The 27,776-nt window shown below is 44.9% G+C and overlaps 1 protein-coding gene across 1 annotated transcript in view; it reads right to left on the bottom strand.

Moving 5' to 3' along the window:
• DYNC1H1 (dynein cytoplasmic 1 heavy chain 1) overlaps nucleotides 1–27,520 on the bottom strand; it is a 77,511-nt gene extending 49,991 nt beyond the window's left edge. Inside the window, exons 1-10 of the mRNA XM_043557043.1 lie at nucleotides 27,039–27,520; nucleotides 18,445–18,532; nucleotides 16,128–16,301; nucleotides 15,637–15,892; nucleotides 15,062–15,248; nucleotides 13,201–13,472; nucleotides 12,882–13,109; nucleotides 4,402–5,478; nucleotides 3,566–3,745; nucleotides 1,968–2,117 (exon numbers count right to left, since the gene is read on the bottom strand). Coding sequence (XP_043412978.1) covers nucleotides 1,968–2,117; nucleotides 3,566–3,745; nucleotides 4,402–5,478; nucleotides 12,882–13,109; nucleotides 13,201–13,472; nucleotides 15,062–15,248; nucleotides 15,637–15,892; nucleotides 16,128–16,301; nucleotides 18,445–18,532; nucleotides 27,039–27,294 — 2,868 coding nt within the window. The 5' untranslated portion in view covers nucleotides 27,295–27,520. The remainder of the gene's footprint in view (nucleotides 1–1,967; nucleotides 2,118–3,565; nucleotides 3,746–4,401; nucleotides 5,479–12,881; nucleotides 13,110–13,200; nucleotides 13,473–15,061; nucleotides 15,249–15,636; nucleotides 15,893–16,127; nucleotides 16,302–18,444; nucleotides 18,533–27,038) is intronic.
• Nucleotides 27,521–27,776: the final 256 nt, after the last annotated feature.

The following is a 27,776-nucleotide window of genomic DNA, read 5'->3' as shown; positions in this document are numbered from 1 at the left end:
AGTTTAAATTCAAAATTGGGTAAAAAGTATACAAATTACAGCTTAGTTATTTTTATCATACAAAGCATTAGAATAATTTTAAATGAATTTTCTTGAAAGAAAGTACTTTCTCAAAGTAAAAAAAGTGGTTTTGATGCGTAATATTTTTCTCCCTCTGAATTATGAACCTACTTGAGTCTGAACCACGGGTCTGTTACTTTAATGGACGTCATGGTCTGCTGTAGCCCATGTGTGGGGTGCACGGCCCTCCCCAGAGGATAAGAAGCCAGAGGGCAGGCACTGCTTAGGCGCTTCCTGGATCCCCTGTGCGTAGGTGCTGAACACACAATGGGTGCTCAATGGCACCATCTGCTTTAATATGCGTGGTGATCTCTGGACATAATGACCTCAGGACCTCACAACCCTGTGTCACTGATGCAGCCACACGAGACTGGCATTAGCTGTCAGACATGCAGCACGGGCATAGGTTTAGGAGTCAAGGTGAGTCTGTGCCACCTGCCAGTGCCTGCTTTAAGCTGAGCAAGATTTCCACCTCCACCTCCACTGGGTAACTGCTCTGGCTTACACAGACCCATTTGCTTGTCTGCATCTCTGTATTTTAAAAAGTATGCTTTGGGAATAAATGTGCAATATTCAAAACCGAAAACATTTTTCAAGCATTAAGAGGAAAAAAAAAAAAAGAGAAGGTAACGTCTGGGTAGGAAAAAAGCAGCCAATTGTTTCTCCCACATCAAAGTTTTTACCTTTAGTTCTTTTAGACCTCTGTTTTGTGAGGTAGTCTTACTGGTAAATTGAACACAAATGCAATAAACTACCTAAAACAAATGTATGGCTTAATGAACTACTGTAAGGCAGACACTTTTGTAACTGATGCCCAGATTAGTAGACAGGACCTACTAGCAGAGCTTGAATTAACACACTTTTCTAGACAGCTTGCTGGGCTGCAGCTGGCCACTCCTTCACTCAAATGGGAAATGGGGGGCTTGGGGACCAAGAGTGCTGTCCTGCGTGGAGGCCACCGTGCTGGTACACTCTTCTATGACTGAGAAGATTGTGTGAAAACAGTGGCATTTTAGTGTCAGAGTCTGAATTTTCCTTGTACTGGGTTACACTCAGTACTTGAAATGGTTTCTTGGATGTATGCCTGGAAAGTAGAGATTTTTTTCCAGTGTAGTTTTTTTTCCAATTTCCATTAAAAAAATTTTTTTTGATGTTTATTTTTTAAAGACAGAGAGAGAGAGAGAGAGAGAGAGAGCGCGCGTGCGCGCGAGTGGGGGGAGGGGCAGAGAGAGAGGGAGACACAAAATCCCAAGCAGACTCCAGGCTCTGAGCTGTCAGCACAGAGCCCAACGCAGGGCTCAAACCCAGCGAACCATGAGATCATGACCTGAGCCAAGTCAGAAGCTTAACCGACTGAGCCTCCCAGGCACCCCCAAGTGTAGATTTTTTCTAAAATTTATTTCCCATTTAAAAAAAAATGTCTGTTTTTGAAATTATTTTAGACTTCCAGGAGAGTTGCAAAGAAAGTATGAAGAGTTTTCATGCACTCTTGACCAACTCTCTGTAATGTTAACATCTAACACGTGACCATTACCAAAACCAAGAAATTAACATTGATACAACACTAACTAAAATCCTGACTTCAGTCAGATCTCCCAGGACCCCACAACATAGTTACTCGTCACATGCCTTAACCCCTTCCAACCTGTGACATCTCTGTTCCTCCTTGTCTTTCTCTCACGACCTTGACACTTTGGAAGGGTACTGGTGAGGTGTTCTGTAAGGGATGTCTGACCTTTTCTCATGATTAGAACGAGTCTGGGAGGTGTGGGGACAAAGAGCACAGAGGGTGGGGTGGTATCTGTCAGGTTTCTCCACTGTAAAGTGGCTTTCTCATTGGTACTTTTCAAGGGGGAGAACCTTCTGTTCGATTTACTAGCAAATCGGACGCCATGGGAAATACTCACTTTAATCTTTGGCTCCCCACCAGGCTTGTGACTAACTTGTGGTGCGTCTGTATCCATGTCAACTTCTGCTTTATCTTCAGCTTGTCCAAGAAGCACCTGGGTCCAAGCTCTCAGGCCAGCTTGTAGGCGAACGCCCAGTATTCTTTCAATCTACAGGGAAAGTAGTGTCAGAAAACAGTGTCCTTCCAAAAGGCAGGTGGGCAAGCATGTCAGATAGAAAGCCGACGCTTCAGGTGGAGGATGACAGTTGCTACCACACCCTTCATCGCAGCCTGATCCCCCCCTCCCCCTCCTGTGCCTCTCCCAGACTCTGAGACCCTGACCTCCATCTGGGGGCTAACCTAACCACCAACCCTCTGATTTGTCAGGGACAAGGAGATGGATACAAATGCAGCGGATGTAGTCACAGTCTTGCTGTTCCCTCAACGTACTAGAAAATTTATAAAACAAAAGTAGTTTCTTGGTAGCCTCAGAGATAAAACTAGCAATCTATAATGCGGAGAATAAACCATTTTCTCTTTTATGAAGTTGACATATGACTGACATATAACATTCTATTAGCTTCAGATGAACATAATGATTTCATATTTATGTACATGGCGAAGTCACCACATACAGGTGACCATCTTCTTTTAACAAGCGAAGAAAAAAGTCTCGCTTGATCGAGAACGAGAGAAGTAAATTTCCTACGAACAGAACACCTATACATCTTTGCGCAGAGTCTGTCTTGGGCCACAAAACCATCCTGGGAATGCTGGAAGGGCAGCTGTGACAAAGCCCGAGACTTTCAGTAGATTCAGAAGAGTGGGTTTTGTTAATTTTCCCCGCCAGTGTTCCACGTGTGGATACACTGCACCTTTGTGGGTCACAGGCTTTCTCTTTAAAATGGATAACTAAGGTGCTTCAGAGCTGCCTAACCACCACCGCCCATGGAGCAGCTCCGTCATGAAATATCCCACTTCCCGGGATTCTCCACGGATGCTCTCTGATGTCCAGCAATGAGAAAGCCACATGTGGTGTTAAGTATGTTTCAAACACATGTGCACTTTAACCTCCCCGCAGACCCCTACAGGAGTGAGCCCCAATCCTCTACGAGAGGAATGAGGTGGTTACTGGGTATTTCCTTTTCTTTTTTTTTTTTAAAGTAAGCTCTAGGCCCAACGTGGGGCTTGAACTCATGACCCAGAGATCAAGAGTTGCATACCCTACGGACTGAGCCAGCCAGGCACCCCCAGGCATTTAAATTGGGTGCTCGAGAGGGGCAGAGTGTCAGAGAAGGATGCCTGGAGGGGAAGGCCAGGGAAGACGACCTTTATCAGGTGAGCAGGGAAGGGCAGGCAGGAAGCTGTCAGGTATTCAGAAGATAAAGAGAATCCCCCCACCTCACCGCCTCAACTTGGAATGGACAGGAGTATCGCTAGAACCACACAGCTCAGCTCTGTCATTACCTAAATGGGATTTCTGGAGGGGAAACTGGACCACTGATGGTAATTTCTATGGAAAAATACTTTTCAGTCACTAATGAACTTACAAAATAGGGTCCACCCTTATATTGCTAGTAGAAAAATGAAAACCAGGATAACACTCCCATCCCTCACCTCCATGTCAAGCTTATTGACCCAGATGGGCAAGTTGGAATAGGAGTGCAGGTTTAAGTCGTCCACGGCTTTCTGAACTCTGTTCAAGATCTCTGAGAAAGTCCTGTGATCATACATGCAAGTCTCCAGGGAACGGACTTCCAGGTCGATTTTTTCTTCTATTATTAGCAGATCATCCACCTAAAGGAAGGCACATTTATTATTTAAAACAGCCATTCACTCTATTCCTTTATGTTTGTGTACATTCTTCTCAGTGAACAAATATTCACGGTAAAGGAGTTCTTTCCATGAATAGCTAATCCTATCTGTTGGTGTAAGAACACTTATTCCCACTCCTGTGTTTCCACAGAGGGAAGGAAAACATGTGGAAATTAATCAAGGTCTCCCCCTTACTCCCTCCTGCTCACAGGAAGGGTGACCTCTGAATGAGAAGTCTGCTCCGCTCAGTGCCTTCTCTGTCGCAAGCGCCAGCCTGTAGGCCAGACGGCTTACGACCATCCGGCTATGCTAGGGTCTGGGAAGCAAATCTAGGTCTAGGGGGACTGACGGCCAGAGCCCCATTCTCCGCGTAGCTGTATCAGTAGTAAAGCTCTCATTTTGCTCCGTCAGACTCCCGTGTTCTTCATCTCTCCGCTGGTTTCTAAACTCAGTTACCTAACGGCCTTCCCAGAGCACCATCAAACAGCACAGTAAGTAAAAGGGCTTCCTCTCCCCTTCAGCTCACATGGCCCAATGCCACACACGTCAGGAAGGCCTTCTGTGAGAGAGCTACCAGGTGAACCGAGTGAGCTGTCTCCGCGTTCAGTTCATTCCCAGGGAACAGGAGATCGACACACCTTTTCCTGGAAGTTGAAGACGGTCTCCGCCAAGCGCTGCACGTAGGGGTCGAGCTTGTAGGATTCCCACACCAGCGCGATGCCCTCTGCGATCAGAGCCTGCACCTCCTTCTTCAAGCCGGCCACCAGAAGGGAAATGGTGTTGCGCTCCTCCACCTTCTCACAGGTCCGCTCGTAGGTGCGGACGCTCTCGATCAGCGAGATGGCAAATGGGTAGAGCTGGTTTGCTTGATGGGCCTTGTTCACAATCGCCAGCGGGACTCGGAAACCAAGCCACTTGAGATTTCGAACCTCCTTTGAAAGCGTGATGATCTCAGGAAGGAAGTTAACTTTCAGCTTAAGGACGTTTCCAGTTCGGCCGCGGACCCGGGTGCTTTCGATGGTAAAGATGCGCCCCGAGACGCCCAGGTTGCGCTGCTGCACCTTCCGGGCCCAGTCGTCGAAGATCTCCTGAGTGTTGAGCTTCATGCGGAAGCTGTCCCCATCCTGCTTCAGCTTCTGGCCCTCCACGTGGTTCTCCCAGCCCTTGCCCAGCACGTCCTCCACGCGCTTCATGTAGGCGCTCAGCTGGCGGTCGATCTGCTTCGCCCAGATGATGGAGCCCGACACCGGGGGCAGGTCGCGCACGTGGCTCATCTTACACGCCTGACTCTGTGGGTACTGGACCTTGAACTTGTCGTGGAGAGACTCAATGTCGTCTTTCACGCGCTGGATTAGCTGGGTCTGGTACTCGCGGATGGCCCCACGGATGTGAGGCCTGACGAACAGCGCGTTGAACCTGGAGAAAATCCTGAACATCTCGTTAGCGTTCTTGGCTGTGCCAAGCTGATCCCTAAGGCGAGCGGTGATCCGGGTCTCCACCCTGTCGATCCGCTCATCGTATCTCTTCATGGCAGCCTCCCAAGCTTCCGTGCCTTCCTTGGAGACGTCTAGCCCGTCCACTTCCTTGACGTTCTCGTACGCGAGGTTGACCTCCTCAATAGCATTCGCGTCTGCGGCATCAAAGAGAACCTCCGCCACTTTCATGTCCTGAGGCTCGGGGACTTCTCCTTGGTTCTGCTGTGCGACTGCCGTGACCTGAAAGAGGAGGATTCGTGACAGAAAGGTTGATGGCACAAAGACTGCCATCTGGCTGTGCACCCGGAGTGCAGCCAGTCCGCTCTGTAAGTTTTCAGCTTTTAGCCAAATGTTTTAGAACCACAACTCAACAAGACCACGAAAAATACCACAGAGTATATTCTAACTCTGCCCATAAAGATCTACTGACAATGTAGTTTTGGTGCCTGAGAAGCTAAAATAACATGTTAAAACCTGGGCTTTGAGTATTTGGCTCTTCAGTGTTTTGTCTACAATTAAAACTGCACTGAAAAGCTCAGGAATTCAGAGGAGAGCTATGTGCAAACTCGGTGTCCAACATAGTCTTCGTTTTTGATTTTTTTTTTTTTTTAAATGATTATCCAGGTTTATTTATTTAGAGAGAGGGAAAGAGAGAGAGCACACACGTGTATGCAGGGGAGAGGCAGAGAGAGAGAGAGAGAGACAGAGAGAGAGAGAGAGAGACAGAGAGAGAGAGAGAGAGAGAGAGAGACAGAGAGAATCCCAAGCAGGCTCCGCACTGTCCACGCAGAGCCTGATGCGAGGCTTGATCTCACAAACTGAGATCATGATATGAGCTGAGATCAAAAGTTGGACGCTTAACTGACTGAGTCACCTAGGTGCCCCTTCCTTTTGATTCTGAAAACTTTAATTATAATTCGTGGGTAAATACCTCAGCAGAGGGATAGATAGATAAACGCTCAGGAAGAGAGAAGAATCCCCCATTCCACTCCCTGAAGCCCCCCCTAGAGAGCAGAACAGAGCGTGAGCTTTACGTCAGGTGTCAGACTTCCACACATATCTCCTGCCCACACTCCCACCGAATTATAAAGCCAGGTGGGGGTCTTCATCTGGGTCCACAGATGTCTTGGATGAAATTCAGATGGTCTGGGAATTTGGGGGAAATTATCATCATTATTTTCACTAACCCCTAACTAAAATTTAGCATTTCCTATAATTATGAATACATACAACAGTCACACATAGTCCCTTGAGGTCCTGTGGCTTTGTCACCAATAAAGTGCTTCTTCACTATGTGTGTACCTTTTTTTTTTTTAATGTTTATTTTTGAAAGAGAGAGAGAGACAAAGTACGAGCAGGGGAGGGGCAGAAAAAAAGGGAGACACAGAATCTGAGGCAGGCTCCAGGTTCTGAGCTGTCAGCACAGAGCCCAACGTGGGGCTCAAACTCATGAGCTGTGGGATCATGACCTGCACCAAGGTCAGACGCCCAATCCACTGGGCCACCCATGTGCTCCTATATCTTGAAATCCTGCTTATGCTCATCACTTCAAAATTATGGCATTAATATGGCCCCTCACTAGATCTTGCTATTTTAAGTGTTCATGGAGGAGCACACAGATGACTAGATTTTATTAATTTAATTAATAAATTTCTAATTTATTGGTAATTGCTCCTTTGTAAACTCATACATTTTATTTTCTGCATTTAAAAACATTCTAAGTATTCCTAGTAACGGTAGTATGAGGGCAAAAACTGAACAAAATTATTCAAAGTAGTTTTTTCAGGACAATGGAGAAAAACCAAAGGCAGCCAACAAAGGCAGAAAACAGATGTGTTTTCTCATGACAAAGGGCTACCAAATCAGATAAATAACAGCTGTTGGCCTTCTTGCCCGGAGGTGTTCCCATCCCCAGCTCAGGCAGCGAAAACCTGCATTCTGCACTTTGAGGTGGGAGCAGAACAGCAATGTTTCAAGGGGAGATTCGGAAAATGGGAGAGCCTGAGAAGGGCCGGCGTAATAAATTATGGAGACCCTCGGGGAGCACTGTTAAGAATGGACAGTCTGGGGAGATTTACAACTTGCTGTCAACCGAGAATTTTATATCCAGAAACACGATCCTTCGAGTATGAAAATGAAATATTTTTCCTGATCGACAAAAAATGAGGGGATTTGTTGTCGGCAGACCTATGGAACAAGAAATACTATGAGAATTCCTTTAAACTAAAGGGAAGAGACACCAGACAGTAACTCAGGTCCACGAATGAATGAAGGGAACTAGACCAATGATAATATGTGCACAAATGTAAAAGACTATATGTATTACTTTTCTTCTTCTAATTTTTCTAAAATGAATGTGACTGTTTAAAACAAAACTTATGGGGCGCCTGGGTGGCTCAGTCGGTTGAGCATCCGACTTTGGCTCAGGTTATAATCTCACGGCTTCAGAGTTCCAGCCCCACTTTGAGCTCTGTGCGGACAGCTCAGAGCCTGGAGCCTGCTTCAGATTCTGTCTCCCTCTCTCTCTGCTCCTCCCCCACTCATGTTTTCTCTCTCTCTCTCTCTCTCTCTCTCTCAAAAATAAGTAAACATTAAAAAAATAAAAAATAAAACAAAACTTATAACACTGTATTGTTGGGTTTATAGCACATAAAGATGTAATATACATGACAAGGAAGAAACAGAGCTATAACGGTATGAGATTCCTATAGTTTACTGGAAGTAAGAGTGTATACATACCATGATAAAGATGTATACTGTAATCCCTATAGTATCACCAAGAAAGAAAATTCAAAGAAATAAAGCTACGAGTCTATAGAAGAATTAAAATAATATACTAAAAATAACACAAGAGGAGTGGGCAGAGAAATAGAGGAGCAAAAAGTGAGATAAGCAGGAAACAAATAGCAAATGGCAGCTCTGAATCCAACCATATCAATGACAACGTTAAATGTGAACAGACTACTAAACACTCCAATAAAAACATTCTGAGAACGTATTCATGCACATGTAAGTTTATCATTAATTTTACTGATATAAAGGGCATGTACCACATGACTTACAAATAAAAAGAAAATGTAAATGACTTCTTGAAATATGTACGCTAAGAAGTACATGGGAAAAAAGGGTTAAGAGACCCCAGGCTATCCACTCTCATCACTTTTGTTCAACACAGTTTTGGAAGTCCTAGCCTTAGCAATCACACAACAAAAAGAAATAAAAGGCAACCAAATCGGTAAGGAAGAAGTCAGACTTTCACTACTGGCAGACATCATGACATTCTATGTGCAAAATCCAAAAGATTCCACCAAAAAACTGCTAGAACTGATACACAAATTCAGCAAAGTCACAGAATATAAAATCAACATACAGAAATCAGTTGCATTTCTATACACCAGTAATGAAGTAGCAGAAAGCAGAAAGAGAATTCAAGGAATTAATCCTATTTATGATTGCACCGAAAACCATAAAATATACAGGAATAAACCTAACCAAAGAGGTAAAAGATCTGTACACTGAAAACTATACAAAGCTTAGGAGGGAAATTGAAGACGATACAAAGAAATGGCAAAACATTCCATGCTTATGGATCAGAAGAACAAATATTAAAATGTCAACACTGCCCAAAGCAATCTACACATTCAATGCAATCTCTATCAAAATAACATCAGCATTCTTCATAGAGCTAGAACAATCCAAAAAAAATTTTTTTTAACATTTATTTATTTTTGAGAGACGGAGAGAGACAGAGCATGAGCAGGGGAGGGGCAAAGAGAGAGTGGGAGACACAGAATCCAAACCAGGCTCCAGGCTCTGAGCTGTCAGCACAGGGCCCGATGTGGGGCTCGAACTCACAAACCACGAGATTGTGACCTGAGCCAAAGTCAGACGCTTAACCAACTGAGCCCACCCAGGCGCTGCAACAATATTAAAATTTGTATGGAATTAGGAAAGACCTTGAACAGCCAAAGCAATCCTGAAAAAGAAAACCAAAGCTGGAGGCATCACAGTTCCATACCTTAGGCTGTATTATAAAGCTGTCATCATCAAGACAGTATGGTACTGGCACAAAAACAGACACTCAGATCAATGGAACAGAATAGAGAACCCAGAAATGGACCCACAAACACATGGCCAATCTTTGACAAAGCAGGAAAGAATACCCAATGGAAAAAAGACAGTCTCTTCAGCAAATGGTGTTGGGAAAATTGGACAGTGACAAGCAGAAGAATGAACCTGGACCACTTTCTTATACCATACATGAAAATAAACTCAAAATGGATGAAAGACCTAAATGTAAGACAAGAAGCCATCACAATCCTAGAGAAGAAAACAGGCAACAACTGCCTGTTTTGACCTCAGCTGCAGCAACTTCTTACTAGACATGTCTCTGGAGGCAAGGGAAACAAAGGCAAAAATGAACTACTAGGACCTCATCAACATAAAAAGCTTCTGCACAGCAAAGTAAGCAACAAAACTAAAGGCAACTGACAAATTGGGAGAAGATATCTGCAAATGACATATGAGGTAAAGGATTAGTATCCAAAATCTGTAAAGAACTTATCAATCTCAACACCCAAAAAATAAACAATCCAATGAAGAAATGGGCAAAAGACATGAAAAGACACTTTTCCAAAGACATCCAGATGGTTAACAGACACATGAAAAGATGCTCAACATCACTCATCATCAGGGAAATACAAATCAAAACCACACTGAGATACCACCTCACCCCTGTCAGAATGGCTAACATTAACAACTCAGGCAACAACAGACGTTGGCGAGGATGCAGAGAAAGGGGAACACTTTTGTGCTGCTGGTGGGAACGCAAACTGGTGCAGCCGCTCTGGAAAACAGTGTGGAGGTCCCTCAAAAACTAAAAATAGAACTACCTTATGACCCAGCAACTCCACTACTAGGTGTTTATGCAAAGGATATAAAAATGTTAATTTGAGGGGGCACGTGCACCCCAATGTTTAGAGCAGCACTATCAACAATAACCAAATTATGGAAAGAGCCCAATGTCCATCGACTGATGAATAAGAATGTGGTGTATATATATATATATATATATATATATATATGTATATATGTGACAGAGTACTACTCAGACACAAAAAATAATGAATTGCCTCCATATGCAATGTGGATGGAGCTACCGTGTCTTATCCTAAGCAAAATAAGTCAGAGGAAAGTTAAATATCGTATGATTTCACTCATATGTGGAATTTCAGAAACAAAAACAGATGAACACAGGGGAAGGAAAGGAAAAATAAGACAAAAACAGAGAGGGAGGCAAATCATAAGAGCAAACTGAGGGTTGCTGGAGGGGAGGTGGGTCGGGGGATGGGCTAAATGGGCGATGGGTATTAAGGAGGGCACCTGTTGGGATGAGCACTGGGTGTTATACGTAAGAGATGGGTCACTAAATTCTATTCCTGAAATGGTTATTGCACTCTATGTTAACTAACTCGGATTTAGAAACAACAACAACAGACCTAGGCTAGAAGGAATCAGTACTAGAACCAAATCTCCCACATGTAAAATAAGGGGCTAACACTTAAAACCAGCACACACATCAGGAAGTGAGCACTAAGCAAAAAGATGCTGAGGATTCATTATTAACAGTGTACCCGGGGTATCTGCGTAGCTCGGTCGGTTGAGCGTCCGTTTTTGGCTCCGGTCATGATCCTGTGGTTCGTGAGTTCGGGCCCTGCGTTGGGCTCTCTGCTGTCAGCGCAGAGCCCGCTTCGGATCCTCTGTCCCCCTTTCTGCCCCTCCCCCACTCTCAAAAATAAATTAAAAAACGTGAAAAAAAAGATGTTCATTAAAAAACAAAACAAAACAAAACAAACCACAATGTACCCCAAATAGCAGGCACTCCTAATGCAGTGAATAAAGCTTCCTGGATGCCATGGTTTCTAGACTGGATCCCCCACCGTTTCACTACAAAAATTTTTCAACTGCAAGAGGGCTGAAAGAATGACAGACTGAACACCCAGATGCGCCCACCTAGAGTCTATAACATTGGCTATATATTGGCTTTGACATGTACTGGCTAACTTCTCAATCCCGTCTGCATATAATTGGCCCTTGAAAACACAGGTTTGAACTGTGGGTTCATTTACACGTGTTTTTTTTTAAATAACTTTTTTAATATTTATTTTTGAGAGAGAGAGAGACAGAGACAGAGTATGAGCGGGGTAGGTACAGAGAAAGAGAGAGAGAGAGAGAGGGAGACACAGAATGTGAAGCAGGCTCCAGGCTCTGAGCTATCGGCACAGAGCCCAATGTGGGGCTTAAACTCACAAACCATGAGATCATGACCTGAGCCACAGTCGGAAGCTCAAGCAACTGAGCCACCCAGGTGCCCCACACGGTTTTTTTCAATCCAGCACAGTATATTTTCTTTTTGTTATGGCTTTCTTAATAACATTTTTTTCCTCTAGCTTACTTTACTGTAAGAAAACAGTATATAACATATATGATATACAAAATATGTTAATCAGCCTTTTTTGTTATCAGTAAGGCTTCTGATCAACAGTAAGCTATCAGTAGTTTTTTGTTCTTGTTGTTGTTTTTGAAGATTTTAGTTTTAAGTAATCTCTGCACCCACTGTGGGGGTCGCATTAACAACCCTGAGATCAAGAGTTCTATGCTCCGCTGACTGAGCCAGCCAGGCGCCCCAACAGTTAACTTTTTAGGGAGACAAAAGCTACACGTAGATTTTCGAGAATACACAGGGAGTTGGCACCCTTAACCCCCATGGTGTTCAAGTGTCAAGTGTGGATCAGTCCACACTCTCTTTCTGCACTGGATTTTTTAAACTGGTTTTTAATGTTTATTTTTGAGAGAGAGAGACAGAGCATGAGCAGGGGAGGGGCAGAGAGAGAGAGGGAGACACAGGATCCGAAGCAGGTCCCAGGCTCCAGGCTGTCAGCACAGAGCCCGACACGGGGCTCGAACTCACGAACCGCGAAATCATGACCGGAGCTGAAGTCAGACGCTTTACCGACTGAGCCATCCAGGCACCCCATCTGGACTGGATTTTTTAAAGAAAAGAAATTGTTGAAGAAAAAAGAAAGGTGAATTGAGAAGAAAAAAAAAGCACGTCCAAAGAAAAGGAGTCATTCAATTCTTTCAATAAATCTCAGGTACAGGAAGGCCCAGCTGGCTCAGTCAGAAGAGCGTGCAACTCTTGATCTCAGGGTTGTAAACGTTTGAACCCCACGCTGGGTGTAGAGAGTACTTAAAAAATAAATTGTAAAAAATTAAAATAAATAGGTAAGTAAATCTCAGGCATATGCAATCATTATCTACATTTTGCAAATGAGGAATCTGGGAAAAGGGTTAAAAAACATGTCCAAGTCATACAGCTCGTTAAACGGTGGAATTAGGATTTAAAACCCAGGAAGCCTGGCTCCGGAATTCACGCATTTTGCAGGGAGGGAAGAACGGGAGGAGTAGTCAGACTGAAGGTACAGAATCCCTACATCAGCGACAGGACAGGGACAGGATGCAGAGGGAATACGCAGGCACCTGGTGCGAATCAGAGGGAGCAGCAGTTCATTAGCATTCTAAGAAAAAGAAAGAAGGGGTTCTAAAAACCACCCGTGGATGCAGTTTTAAAATGCGACACATACCTGTGGCCTCAGGACCCTGACAATGACAGCTCTCAGCTGTTCGTGCTGGCGTCGAAATTTCCTCATCTGGTCAAGGCGAGCCTGAAGCTTCCTGTGGGCAGGGTTGATTCGCCACACCATCTTTAGATTTTCTTCCCTTTTCCTTTTGACGATGTCTCTCAGTAACACCTGAAGCTTCTCGTATTCATCATCCCAAGTCTGAAAGACTTCAAAGCATGCGACCATAACCTAGGATATAATTTTAGAAAGGAGGCTTGTTATTACAGCCGTGTTTTCATCTCGGTGCCTGAGGCTGGTTTTCTGATATATTAAAACTTACTTTTTCAAATTCCTCATAAGCAACATGCATCAATTTTCTGGTGCCCAATACTTTGAGTAACTGAGAACTCAAGTCTCTTGAAATCGCTTCCACCAAACGCAGTGCCCTCTGAATGGGGTATTTTGTGTTTCGGATCTTTCTCAGATGGGTGAAAATGGCAACGAGAGCCTGCCTTATTTTGTCCAGCTCAGTGGCAGACAGTAAGTCGTTCAGAGGAAAATCCTTCATCAGGGGGTTATAGTCATTCACAGTCTCCAAAGCCTGTTTTAGACCTGGATTGACCAAGAAACAGTGAATGGTTTGCATGTAAGGTAACATAGGTATAACATAATGTTGTATGTCAATCACATCTTAATTTAAAGAAAGTGATACAATGAAGAGGCTACTGCTTACAGCTTAATACTGGGTAAGGAAACTGAAATACAGCCTCACGACGGAACACTTTCACGTTGCTGAAGATTCAGTGACACCGAAACCATTTATATTTGAAAAAAAGGAACATGTTATTAACAGGATGATCCTCTGTTAATTAACGGACGGTCTCACTGTTGCTTTTTTTTTTTTTTTTCAACGTTTATTTATTTTTGGGACAGAGAGAGACAGAGCATGAATGGGGGAGGGGCAGAGAGAGAGGGAGACACAGAATCGGAAACAGGCTCCAGGCTCTGAGCTGTCAGCCCAGAGCCCGACGCGGGGCTCGAATTCCCGGACCGCGAGATCGTGACCTGGCTGAAGTCGGACGCTTAACCGACTGCGCCACCCAGGCGCCCCTCACTGTTGCTTTTTTAAGAACATCAGTCAACTCATGCATACGTTAAAGGCCGCGGGTGATTTCTTTTCTTGCTTTCTATACCATCGAAATGTTCTATGAATAACATTAAGGTTAGAAGAACTACAGTGTTATCATCCTTAGGAACGCTAAAATGAAAATGTTACACCCACAGCTCAAGTGAAGGGAGTGTGTTACGGACACAGAATCACAGAAACACCTGGGTCCTAGTCTACTTTCTGACTCTTCTAACATTAAGATTAAAAAAAAAAAAAAAAAAAAAAAAAGGGAAGGAGTAAAAGTTTCAGAGGTATATCTAAATTTCAAGGCATAACCTTCAGCATTACTGAATGCTCAGGTAACATGTGCAATGTGACCAAAGCAACTAGAAGGTTTCTACCTAGAACCTCCTCTAACATTTCAAATGTGGGCAGCACGCCTTTTTTTGGAGGGGAAGGAAAAGAACACGACAACTACTGCAGCCCTGACTCCTTGCTCTAACATTCCCTGGTGGGCAGAGCTGGAGAGAAATGCCCAAACATGCCTGGTCATTCAAACAGTTGAGTGCCCAGAGTGTGCCAAGACAATGTCACTCACACTGCTGTCCATTCAGAAAAGTAAACTCGTCTTGGCCACTTTTCAGAACAGGGAGGAAGGCTGAACAGGGAAAAGGGGCAGGTAAAAGAGGAAGAGAAAGCCCCAACCAGCTCTCCTTCCACAGCCCTGTGGCCAAACAACTTCCGCTTAATGTCAACCGTCCCCCGGCCCGGACTGTCAAAAGCACACTTGACTTTATGCTAAAAAAGTACTGCTTACTCAAGAAACCAAGTAACTGAGAAGCAGGAGGGAAACTCCCAAGGCTCTCTACACTCAGGTCTAGAAATTGGCACATGTCCTCACGACTCCTGAAGGGGCAGGAAGGTATGTGGGAAAATTACTGTCATTACCTAGAACTGGGGGAAACGGAGACGAGATACGAGAGAGGAAACAGGGAAGATGGTCCATTCATTGATTTTCACTGAAATTATCAGTATGGTCTCACAAAAGCCAGATTAGTCTCTTACTGATCACATCATTAGTTCCAGCGTTTACCTGTGTCAGTGTCAAAACTGACAGTGGCATGGAAACGCTTGCCATGTTTCAAGATATCCAGAGTAAGTAGGACTTCTGGGCTCTCTCGTTTCTCCTGTATGCGGTACAGTGCACGTTCCAAGTTCAACCAAAAACTGATTTCCTGCAAGGCTGTTCCTGAGGCAGGGTCTCTATCCAGTTTGGTCACCTTTAAAGATAAATAACATTCAAGAGTATTCACTATTTTTAAATAAAAGTAGAAAAATATCATTAATTAAACTCATGCATTACAACTTGATTTTTGTATTTCAAGTAGATTTTCTTCCGTCAATTGTAAGTGGCTTAACTTGAAAGCAAAGGTATAAGAGAGCTGAAATCAACGCTCTCTCAGGGCGAACATTTAAATAACCACACTGTACCCTGACCGCTCTACCTGGGCCAACGTTAGCCCTCGGTTGGGCATTCCCAGGACAAAGGGGAGCACCGCTAACATCATCAGAGACTTTACCTCAATGACAAAAATGCAGGCCAGTTTCTGAGAGACATTAAAAAAGAGTGAAGTACTTTACATAATACATCCAACACCGTGCTCTTACTTTCTGAATTTCTCGGATCCAGCGGTTAACTCCTGATTGTAATTGATTGAGAAAAGTTGGGTCTTCGACCTTATCTCCAAAGTCTGTAACTTTTGGCTTTTCTCCACGCTCGTAACACTGTTTTGCAACATTTGTAATAATGGGATGAATTGGCAGGCTGATCTCTGGAATTTCAATATTCTGCTGCAAGTGAAGGAGCCCCATTTCAAGTTCTGCAATCTTTTTTTCAACTGAGGGAGCCATTTTATCACCATCCCTAAAAAAGTTAACAAAGACTCCAAACTTAGTGTGCTGTTGGTCTCCAAAGACCCTATTATTTTAAGTCTGTCAAACATTAATAATATGCATCTTATTAAAGCAAGAGATTTATGTCCTTTTGGAATATTAGCCTTGCCTTCCCAAGTCCCGAATTTTACATTATCTCTCGTGGTCTCCTGAGAACACTCAGGGAAATAGGACATTCAAACCAACAAAGGAAAAATGGTTTTTACCTGTCTGCCTTGCCAGACTCTCTGATATAGGACTTAAAGAAAGGAGCCACCGCATTGCTAATGAAAGAATGCAAGGTTTCATACGGTGAGTCTTCACTGAGTGTGAGGACCCGAAGCTGAGAAGACACTGGTTTGTCTGCATCAATTACTGGAGTGCGTTTAATGAATGCCAAGCTAAAAGAAAGCAAAAGAAGAAATTAGAACGAAGAGCCTCACTCCTAAATAGTTTTGGTAACTGTCGCCCTTTCTGTATCGCACACAAATTAAAAATTCATTTGAATGTTGTAATTTAAAAATCACGGTAAGAATAGATCAGATGGTCCCTTTTCTGACACTGAAATACATTGCTTACCTTTCTTTACTCGCTTATGTGAGAACAATCAATCGAATCAAGATTAAGGTTTTGGCACGTGACCATGAAACCAGGCAAAGTCAATCTGTCCCATATGTAAGGGTTGAGTTCATCATCTTGGCCTCACGCAAACGAACCTCTATAGCAACTGCAAGTTACAAGTCACGACATAATTAACTCTGATCTTATGCTAGCTGGTACCATTCGTTTATGGCATTAAGTCACACGTCGGCTTGAATAAACAAAAGCCACCCACAGGTTAAAGTGACAAGAGGGCATTCTGGGCCGCGCACGACCTGGCCTAAACCAACTCTTCCAGTTCTATCTCGTTATGTACCTTCTTCCTCACCCAAGACACAACTGAGAACAGATGTCCCGTTCTCTAAACATTATGCACCTCTGTGGCTTTGCTTAAGAAATCTACATTCAGCTGCTGAAATTCCAAGGAAACCTCAAAACCCAATTCCAGCATTACAACACTTTGGGGTCTCCCCTAACCAGAATCACTCTCTCCAATCTCCTTGTTTCATGGTATTCTGCACTTCTAAGATTTCGCCAAGCAGTACAGTCAGTTGTGTGTCTGCCAAGCCAATCTTCCTCCCAAAAGACCACAAGCTTCTTGGGAACCAAGTTTTCTCTGTATACCTACTGCCATATCTTACACGTAACAGGTGCTCAAAGGTAGTTAAATTAATAGTTTAAAAAAATAGCATTTGAGTTTTCTGTTCCCAGGCCAGTACTTTATACGTAACACTTTATATTATTCTAAAAAGTCACTGAAGTTTCCTGCGGTGACACACTGAAAAGGAAGACGTCTTAATAGCATCCCTGCCAACAATGTACAAACCGAAATCTAATCACCACTAGTCTGTGCTTATCAAAAATGTCAATGTCACGAAAGACACAGAGTTAGATTCTGGATCAAGGAAGTTACTAGAAGGGACATTATTGAGACAATTTGAATATACACAGTACATCAAGAATACTATTGTACCCATACTTCATGAATTTAAAACTTGTATGGAGGCTATGAATAGGAATATCCTTGTTCTTAAGACATACGCTAAAGTATTTAGGAATAAAGGAGCAGGTTGTCTATAACTAACTCTCAAATGGTTCAGCAAAGAAAACAATAGTGCAAACGGGGCGATGTTAACAACTGATATCTGATATCAACTATATATAGTTCATGCAACTCTTGTAAGCTTGAAATTATTAAAAATAAAAAGGTTTAAAAAGCAAACACAGTATAAATTAAGCATTTACATATTTAAATTTGGATATGTCTACTGGAGGGGCGCCTGGGTGGCGCAGTCGGTTAAGCGTCCGACTTCAGCCAGGTCACGATCTCGCGGTCCGTGAGTTCGAGCCCCGCGTCAGGCTCTGGGCTGACGGCTCAGAGCCTGGAGCCTGTTTCCGATTCTGTGTCTCCCTCTCTCTCTGCCCCACCCCCGTTCATGCTCTGTCTCTCTCTGTCCCAGAAATAAATAAACGTTGGATATGTCTACTGGAGTGTAAATTGGCACCGCTCTTCTAGAAGATTGGAAAGATCTGGTCACATGCATTAAAGATTTTAAGGACACACTGCATCTCAACCGGTAATGCTTTCTTTCTTTATACTAAGAAAAATCAGACCTCCACCTAAGAATCTTTACTAGGTGTTTACTAGTTATTTATAATAATGAAAATGCAGATATAATCTCAGAATTGTTATTATATACGTTAAATACATTTATGGGCTCAATACTAAAATGGATGCCATGACATAGCAATTAAAATAAGAATATTTTAGAGCTTATACTGACTTGAAAATCCTCTGAATTTCAATACGTGAACTCAAAGATACTGATTTAAAGAGGAGAAATCTTGAGTGTTTTCTTAATGTCTTCGTCTAAGTCAGTTAAGATCCATATTCACGTCTCACAAGCTTATAATACAAGACAACAGTGTATTCACTTTACTCACCTATTGGACTTAACTCCATAATGAATGTCTATGTTGATATTATAGGAAATGAATTCTTTTTCTTCTTCGCCTTCATCACCAACATCCTCTACAAATCATAATAAATACTGTATCAATTCAAGTCACCATTACCAATTTTTAATTTATCAAAAGCTTAGAGAATGATTAGCCTCACCCTACTGCAACCTGACATTGAAACACCCACATGACTTTTTCCTTCCTCCCCATTTTTTTCCGAATCCTGACCCAGGCACTTTGCCGTGCAATCCTGGGCAAGGTAGTGAACTCCCCGTACCTCTACTCCTTTTTCTGTAAGTCCAGCAGGCACTGGTGCACCTGGGGTGTTGGAGGTACCAGAGCAGGGTCTGGCCCTGGTAAGATAGCTCACCACCCCTCCCAGCAGTCTCACCCTCGCACTCCCAACACAGAAGGTGCTCTCCACTCTGTGCACTCCATTCATAACCCAACACTCACTACGTGACAGGTGTTTTATCAAATAGTTTAGGTATGTCACACATCTAACCCTCATGACAACCCCGTAAGGGTTGGCATGACTATTATTACCCATGCTTTCCAAGTAAGAAATTTAAGTAAATTGCCCTCAGACACCTGTCTGGAGAACTCAGAAGTTTGTGATTCCAAACCAGGGGTCCTCCCCAGTCCACGGCCTGCCCAGTCCCTCATCAAGCCCCACCCAGGGCAAACACCCGTCAAGAAAACCATTATGAAGGAATATCCCTGGGGTCACGGAGAGGCATTCACCCAGCCTCCCCTCTGCTCAGATACCACTTTTCAGAGCCTGCTCCGGGGCTGATGTATGGATGCATCTTACTCCCCTACTGTGAGCTCTTGTGGGCAGGGGCCATGCTAGACTCGGCTCTGCAAACACTAAGCACAGCAGTCATTTTATTTTTATTTTTTGATGTATGTGTTTATTTATTTTTGATAGAGAGCAAGGGAGGAGCAGAGAGAGGGAGAGAGAGAGAAAGTTCCAAGCAGGTTCCGTGCTGTCAGCATGCAGCCCAATGAGGGGCTCAGTCCCACCAACCATGAGATCATGGCCTGAGCCGAAATCAAGTTGATGCTCAACCAACTGAGCCACCCAGGAGGCTCATTATGCAGCGAGGCCATTTTGAAAAGTGTACTGGATGGGGGGGGGGGGGGGGAGGGCCACCTGGGTGGCTCAGTCGGTTGAATGTCCAACTTTGGCTCGGGTCATGATCTCATGGTCCATGAGTTCAAGCCCCACATCACCTGGGCTCACTGCTGTCAGTGCAAAGCCCACTTCAGATCCTCTGTAACCCTCCTCTCTATGCCCCTCCCCTGTTAGAGCACTCTCTCTCAAAAATAAACATAAACAAACAAACAAACTTACTGGAATTCAAGCTTAATGGAATAGTTAAGATAGCTCAAGATGCATGTAAACAAAATGTCTAAATAATTTAAAAACCACAATTGAGAAACTAAAATTTGTGGGGGGCCTGGGTGGCTCAGTCAGTTGGGTGTCTGACTCTTGGTCTCTGCTCAGGCCATGATCTCAAGGTTGGTGAGTTCGAGCCCCAGTGTGGAGCTTGCTTGTGATTCTGTCTCTCCCTTTCTCTCTGTTCCTCCCCTTCTCTCGGCCTCAAAATAAATACACTTAAAAAAAAGAAAACTTAAAACTTCAAAGAATTAGAAATAATCCAAACCTCTAGATCTAGTACTAATGCACTCGCTGCCTAAATGCTCCAGGTGAATTATCTTTGCAGCCACACGGAACTGCCTAAGCAAATGCCAAGGACAGGGAATGTGTGGAGTAGCGGCATCAGCAAAGTTACTACCTAAGGATTAACGTGATGTATGCAGTTCACCTCTACTTTGAAGTCATGATGTAATAGCAAAGGCAGCAGAGTTAGCTAAGTGATCTTAGAAAAGTCATGTTTCTTCCTCTGGGTTTCTTTTTTTTATTAAAAAATTGTTTTTAACGTTTATTTGTTTTCTGAGAGACAGAGCATGAGCATGAGCTGGGGAGGGGACAGAGAGAGAGGGGGAGTCCCAGATTCCGAAGCAGGCTCCAGGCTCTGAGCTGTCAGCACAGAGCCCGACGCGGGGCTCGAACTCACAAACCGTGAGATCACGACCTGAGCTGAAGTCGGATGCTTAACCGACCGAGCCACCCAGGCGCCCCTCTTCCTCTGGGTTTCAAATTCAACATGTAAAATGGGCAGAGTAGGGGGTGGAAATATGTGAAGGGGATTAAGAGTACACTTATTGTAAACACAGAATAGGGCACAGAATTGCTGAATCCCTGTATCGTACACCTGATAACACTGTACGTTAACTACACTGGAGCTGAAATGTAGAACAATAAAAAATAAATGCAACGGACAGCAGAGGGGGAGGGTGGGGTATCAGGAGGTCTATACAGGTTCTTTAAGCACCAAAAACTGAAAATCTGGGTATACAGGGTCTGAGCAAAAACTGTTTACTTCATTAGCTTTAAGGTGAAACAAATGCAAAGTTTATATTAGAAAATAAAAAATATTAGCATATCTGTCAAGAAGACAATAACTTCCAAAACATTACTTTTAGTATAATTTTAGGAAGGGAGAGGAGGTGGCAAAACAGTCTTGTACGCCAGGTAATGCCTAGCTGTTTTTTAAACCTGACTAACTTAGGGGGAAAATAAAAGAAACTAAATAAATCAATCTGGTTTAACTACCAAAATATGGATATACCACAAGATAGGATAGATCGTACTGCCTGAAACCAACCACACATATGATTGCCATCTCTAAAATCCAACCCATGAAACAGAGCATAAGTAAATACTCTCAAACTAAAATAATTGTCAGGGTGGTAGGATTATGAAATATTTCCTCTCTCAATTTTTTGAACGCTGTTCTAGGATTTATATAAAATATATATCGTCAAAATAGCATTCCAACAATATCTAGAAAATAAAAGTGATATTCAAAAATCAAAGGAAATTACTGACATAACTAAACACGCAACAGTGAATAATTTCTTTCTCTGATACAAGATTCACATCTATACAAAATAAAATCACACAGAAAACGTGTCAGCTGGATGCAGCATCTGGCCACACTGCCTGTACTTCCTAACACAGACAGGGTTAAAGGAAGCGGGCACCACGCCAGGTGATGAGTCACAGCCCAGCTCCGCCACGACACTGCTGGGAACGCCCAGCTCCCAGCCCCACACCAGGGCTACCGCAATGCGACAGAACCCCGCCTGAGCTCAGGAAGGCACGCCCAAAGACCCCGTCCTCACACAAGGGTATCCGATAGGCACCCTCTACTGCTTTGTTAAAACCCTAACTTCTCTTGATGATAATAATTTATGGAAATCATAGAAGACATTTTGGATTCGTTTTTTAATGCTTATTCTCCATAGAGATCAAACGCCCGATTCTTAGTAGAAAGAACTTATATCATTGTTTAATAAACTGCCAACAAATAATTAACCTTTTTGCCTCCCTGTAAATTATTACATCTTCCAAATAATAATAGTTTGACACTCTACTTCTGCCGAAACATTTTTTAAAATTGTTCAGACGAGGAAAGATCATGGATAATTCTTAACAACAAAGAAGCTATTAATCCTGCTATATTTAGAAGCTTACATACAAACATAATCTGCATATTTTAGCAGGCAATACTGCTTTCAGTAAAGTTTGAATCAGTTGCCTAATGCCGGGGAAGTTACTGGTTAATACACGATGGCCCAACACTGTACTGCCTGCTAATACGTTCCAAGAATCAAAGTACCAATACAGAAGTGCTGAGCTTTGCTACATGAGTTCCTTTGCTACAAGCTACATTAGTACATATTTAGTGACCTGTGCACGTGTCTCGGGTTAACTTCTGAGTTGTAGAGACGTTTAAAACATCAATTAGCACTAATCTGTGTATATTTCTACTGAAAGACTGGTTTAATGCAGTTCAAACCAAGAGTGATTTGTATCATTACGCTGTGATTAGGTGAGCATTATGTCTCATTTAACGAATATAAAAAGACGTGCACTCGATCATCTTAAGACTCACCCTTCCTCTCCTAGGGGGACCGGGTATGCTTCACAAAGGAAAAGGAGCACCGCAAACTGGTAAAGGCACAGGCGAGGCTGCCCCACTCCATGGGTCCGTGGTCACTCCCTCAATTCTCCCTGCCCTCCCACCCTCCCCCAGCCACAGGGCAAGCCTCGTCCCATCCAGCACAGGCAGCGGCTGTTTTCCTTGGCTCAAACTACCAGGCTACTTGTTACATGTTCCTGGTTCTGCTTATCTTTCATCTTCTTTTCCTCTTAAAATCCACAACATACAAGCACCACGTTATTTGGACTGATCACTGTCACACGTTCTCCCCCTTTTCTCTCACATGTTTGCTTCAGCTCCCCCTTTCCAGCGGCTGATGCTTTTTCCTGTCACCTCGACATCCATCACCCCTTCGTCCTCCTTCTCAGGGGCTGTGACTTCTTTGCCACGACCACCCCACGCTCTGGTGTGAGGCTCAGGGCATGGTGGGAAAGTCCGAGTTTTCTCTCGAACCTGAAGACTTCCATTCGGAACACCGTTAGAAACGTAAAGGGAGGGGGGCGCCTGGGTGGCTCAGTGGGTCGGGCGTGCTGAGTCTTGGTTTTGGCTCAGGTCATGATCTCGAGGCTTCTGGGTTCAAGTCCTGCATCAGGCTCTGCGCTGACAGTGTGGTGCCTGCTCGGGATTCTCATTCTCTCTCTCCCCCTCTCTCTGCCCCTCCCCGCACGCTGTCTCTTTCAAAATAAAATAAAAAAGAATAAACAAAAACTGAAATGTGAAGGGAGGGGCGGATCCCACATAACACTCCATGATGCCGGCAAACAGACTTTCCCTCCATCTTTACTTTTTAAGAAGAAGTGATGACGGTTTGTCCCCATGCTGCACATGATGTCACTTCCTATGCTACACTGCATTCAAACTTATCTTGGCTGCAGACTGGTTTGTCCTACAAAGGGTGCACACCTACAGCGTGACAGCACAGGACAGCAGGAACCCAGGCTGAGGGACAAGACAGCGTCGTGTCCCAGAAAATCCTTTCTGTTAATTTCTTAACCATTTTACTTTACCATTTGGAGGAATAAGCAAAGGCCAGAAATGAATAGTTTTTAGTCATCATTTCTTCATCCTTTAGGGAAATTAAGTCCACAGAAAAATAATTTTTAAAATCCGCAAAAACATTCCCCACGAAAACCTTCCACACTGCCATATCTCTAAGAAGATGAGTACTGCAAAAGGTTCCAGCTTTCTTTCACATTCTTGTTCCTAGCCATCTCTGCACTAACGAAGATGTAAAACCCCGAAATTACGTCTTTTAGGACAAACTGGAACCCCAACCTTAGGAGCAGTGACCAAAGGCAGTCACTGTTCTCAGTCTTAAAGCTCCAGGGTCCAAGGCTAAGACACCTGAGTGTAGACGAAACCCAAAACCCACAGCACCAGATCCGAGCCTGGTCACCAACAAGCTGGAGCCCGCAGACAATCCTGGCACCCCCAGCTGCAGGCTGAAGCGTCTCTCAACTGCTTCTACCTTTTTACCACCCAACCAAAAACGCACTTCAGGTGAAAACTGCTACAGAACATCATTAAATCTATAAAATGCCTATTAAGTGATGAGCACCTTTCTGGCTCTAATTTTAGAAGTACGCTAGGAAGAAAACAATTTCCTACAGGCCAGGAATTACAGACAAGAGGTTTCTGTTTTTGGGATCAGGAGCTGTAATTTGATATTCCTCTTCCCACTAACCCTCCAATCCTTTCACAGCAAAATAACTGTTAAAATTCACAACCTTTATTCTATACTTCAAGGAATACTGTACTCTAGCAGAAAAGTTTATAGCTAGCTGGGGTAGTTAAAAAATAGATATCTTCATATAAAAATGCTTCTGGAGCGCCTGGGTGGCTCAGTCGGTTAAGCATCTAACTTCGGCTCAGGTCATGATCTCAGGGTTTGGGAGCTCCACCCGCATCAGGCTCTGCACTGACATTTTGGAACCTGCCTGGGATTCTGTGTCTCCCCCTCTCTCTGCCCTTCCTCCACTCACGCATGTATTCTCTCTCTCTCTCAAAAAAAAAAAAAAAAAAAAAAAAAAACCATAAAAAAAAAGAAATAAAAAATGCGTCTATATTCAATTACAAGTGTTTGGAAAATTCTTTCTATAAAAAGGGGGAATAAAAAAAGGGAATAATAAAAGCAATTTCCCTGTTCACTACATCAGGACTTCATTCTTGTTGATGGTCTTTACTCCGTTTAAACAATTCAGATCTGTTTTCCACACTATAAAGCAAACCTACTTTTTCACTGCAACTAAGTACTGGATGCTCACATTTGATTAAATGTACAAAGGCTGATGCTAACTCAAAACTCACCCGGAAGACAGCCCTCCTTATCAAGTGCCCGGGTCTGTACTGATGTCTAAATACCTTATGCTAGTTTAGTCAGGATGCTAATAAGACTGATGGGACCATATACTCTCTCTTTAAATTTCTTAAGTGAAAAATAAATTAGAGACAGGTTGAATTATTGGAAGTATTTTTTATTTTTATACATACAGTAATGAGGTAGGATTTCAATTTTAGACACCCTCATTCCTTAGTCAACGCTCAAAAGTGCAAGTCATTATGGAGCCAAGATTTGGATGCTTGGACTGAAATATGAAAATATGCCATCGAGAAAACAGATGATCTGCACAAGAAAGCATACTACAGAAATAGGGCTTCCCAATAATTTTAGCAAAGTTTGGTTCCAACGTTTGAGAAAAGCCAATCTAGAAGCAAAAACTATTTTTTTTCCATAAAAAGAAACAGAGACCCAACGTAGAAATCACCAATTTTCATACATAAACTGCAATGAAAATACGATTAAGAATTGGTCAAGGTCAAACTACTCAAAATACAGTGATTTAACACAAATTAAGACACACTTTAATAAAATAATGTATATTCATTGAAAAATGACCACAAGGACAGATTCCAAAATGCTGACAGTGGTTATATCTGGGTCGAAGGACTCCGGGTGATTTTTTCGTTATCTGTACACTTTAAATTTTCTATCATGACTAAATACACACTCTTCCTGAAAAAGAGTAGGTGGGTGAAATTTTTTTTTTTTTTAACACTAGTGGTTTCCATGCTGGAAACATAACCCTAAACATAACAGAAAACCCTAAACAACATTAATAGTCTAAAAATACCTCGGAATGGCTCCTCTGCTTTGAACACTCCACGTGAATCTAAAACATATTCTTTCACACACTCTGACCCTCCCACCCTCCCACCCAAGCAGAAGCTACAATGAAGCCTCTCTCGAGTACCCAGAATAGCCTTTGAAAGAAACAAACTATCAGAAATAAACATTAGCATGGGCGTGGGGGTGGGGGGGTGGGGGAGGTCGGGAGACAGGTAGCGAGTTCTGTTCTTGACAGACCCGGACAGCGGGTCTTGGGACAGTACAGAGCCGCCCCGCAAACATTTTCACACGGTGGCCAGCCCCTCAGTACCAAGGTTAAATGTACCTGGACACCCCCGAGTTCCCAGACGGGCGGCGCCACACCCAAACTGTGCCGCCAGATCTTAGGGGTCCTAGTGAGTCCAGAAGCTCTCCCTGAAGACAAGCTCGATTCTCAAGACGAACCTAGCCGCCTTTGGGAAGGTCTCTATTTGAGGAGACCGCTGGAATGTGCAAGCCTTTTGCTCCCTGTCCCCAAGTGAGTCTCTCTTTAAAAAAAAAAAAAACCTGCAAACTAGACTCAAATGTTACAGGGTCATTAAGGATCACCTAAGTATTACAGTGACCCAAGGGTGTGATTAGAGAGACCCAGCAGTGTCCTGGCCACCGAGATGCTGAGTCTAGCCCGGGCAGAGGAGTCGGCTGGTGACTTTGGGCGCGTCACTTCGCCTGAGCCTGTTTGCTGGCGTGTGAAATGGGGCAATACGCCCAGGCGGCAGGGACGCGGTGCAGACCGAGAGGCAGCCCTGGGAGCGCGCATCCACCCTGAACAGGGATGCTCCGCGCCGGGCCCGGGCCGGCCCTGTCACTGCGTGGGCCTCAGCATCTGGCTCCGACAGGGCAGGGCCGGGACGCCCGCCCGCCAGGGCTCCCCCCCCCCCCCAGCTCCGACCCCTACCCCCAGGCTGCGCACGGCTCCGCGGGTCTGCCCCTGACACATCCCTCCCGAGGCCGGCCTGGCGAGGCCACAAATCGAAACCGAAAAGCTCATGTGACATTGGAGGCCGGGATGCGGCCTCCGCCCGCGCTCAGCCCGGGAGACGCTGTCTCCACCCAACTCGGCCATCTTGAGGCCCGAGCAGACAAAGCGATCCCATTGTTTTGGGTGACGGCTAGACAGGGAGCACCCTCGTCGTTCCCCGCGACCCGGAAGGGGGCACCCCCGCCACTCCCGCCTGGCAGGGGGTGTGGCGCCGGCCTCGCCGGGCGGCCTCTGGGCCCCATCCCGCGGGGCGTCTGCAGCCCCGAGGCCGCTCCCGCCCCGGCCGCGACCCTCCCCCCGGACCCCGACCCTGTCCCCCCCCCCCCCCGGGCCCCAACGCCCGGCCCCGCACCTTTGAGCGTGGAGCGCTCCACCAGGACCGTGTGGACCTGCGGGTCGGACAGGAACTTGCGCATCTGCTCCAGGGCGCTCTTCTCCTCCAGCGCCGCCTCGAGCGCGGCCGGCGCCTCGCCGCCATCCTCCAGCAGCAGAGGCACCAGCTTGCGCAGGTGCTTCTGCAGCACCGACACGTCGGCCACGTTCTGCACGGCCGACACCTCCAGGCCGGCCGAGCCGTCCTCGCCGCCGCCGCCGCCCGGCTCTGACATGGCGCCGCGCTCGGGACCCGCAGGGAGCGCTGGGCAGGCGGCCGCAGCTCCACACGAGAGCGAGCGCCGAGCCGGCGAGCGAGAGAAACGGGCACCGGAACCCGACCGTCCGCTAGCCGCGGCCGACTGAGGGGAGCGGACGCCGGCTCCGCCCTAAAGGCCGCCGCCCGCCGGTCCGCCCCGCCCGCGACCCGCCGCCTCAGCCACTAGCGCCCGCTCGCCGCCCCGGCGTCACGACGTTGCGCATGCGCGCGGGCGGGCCCCGGGGACGCCGCCGCGCAGCCTTCTGGGATCTGTAGTCCCCATGCTGGGCGCGTCCCGCGTTTCCCGCATCGCAGACCCTGGAGATGGGAACTTGGCTTGGCTCGTGGGCGGTATGGGGTGGTCAGGGACTGTATCTCTCTTGTTCGGTGCTGTGGCTGAACAGCACAGAGCCTGAGACGCTCCATAAATATTGAGTAAATGGTGTTAATGACGAGAGC

The sequence above is a fragment of the Prionailurus bengalensis genome, chromosome B3, assembly GCF_016509475.1.
Source record: "Prionailurus bengalensis isolate Pbe53 chromosome B3, Fcat_Pben_1.1_paternal_pri, whole genome shotgun sequence".
NCBI lineage: Eukaryota > Metazoa > Chordata > Mammalia > Carnivora > Felidae > Prionailurus > Prionailurus bengalensis.
This window is presented reverse-complemented; position numbering and strand designations above follow the sequence as displayed.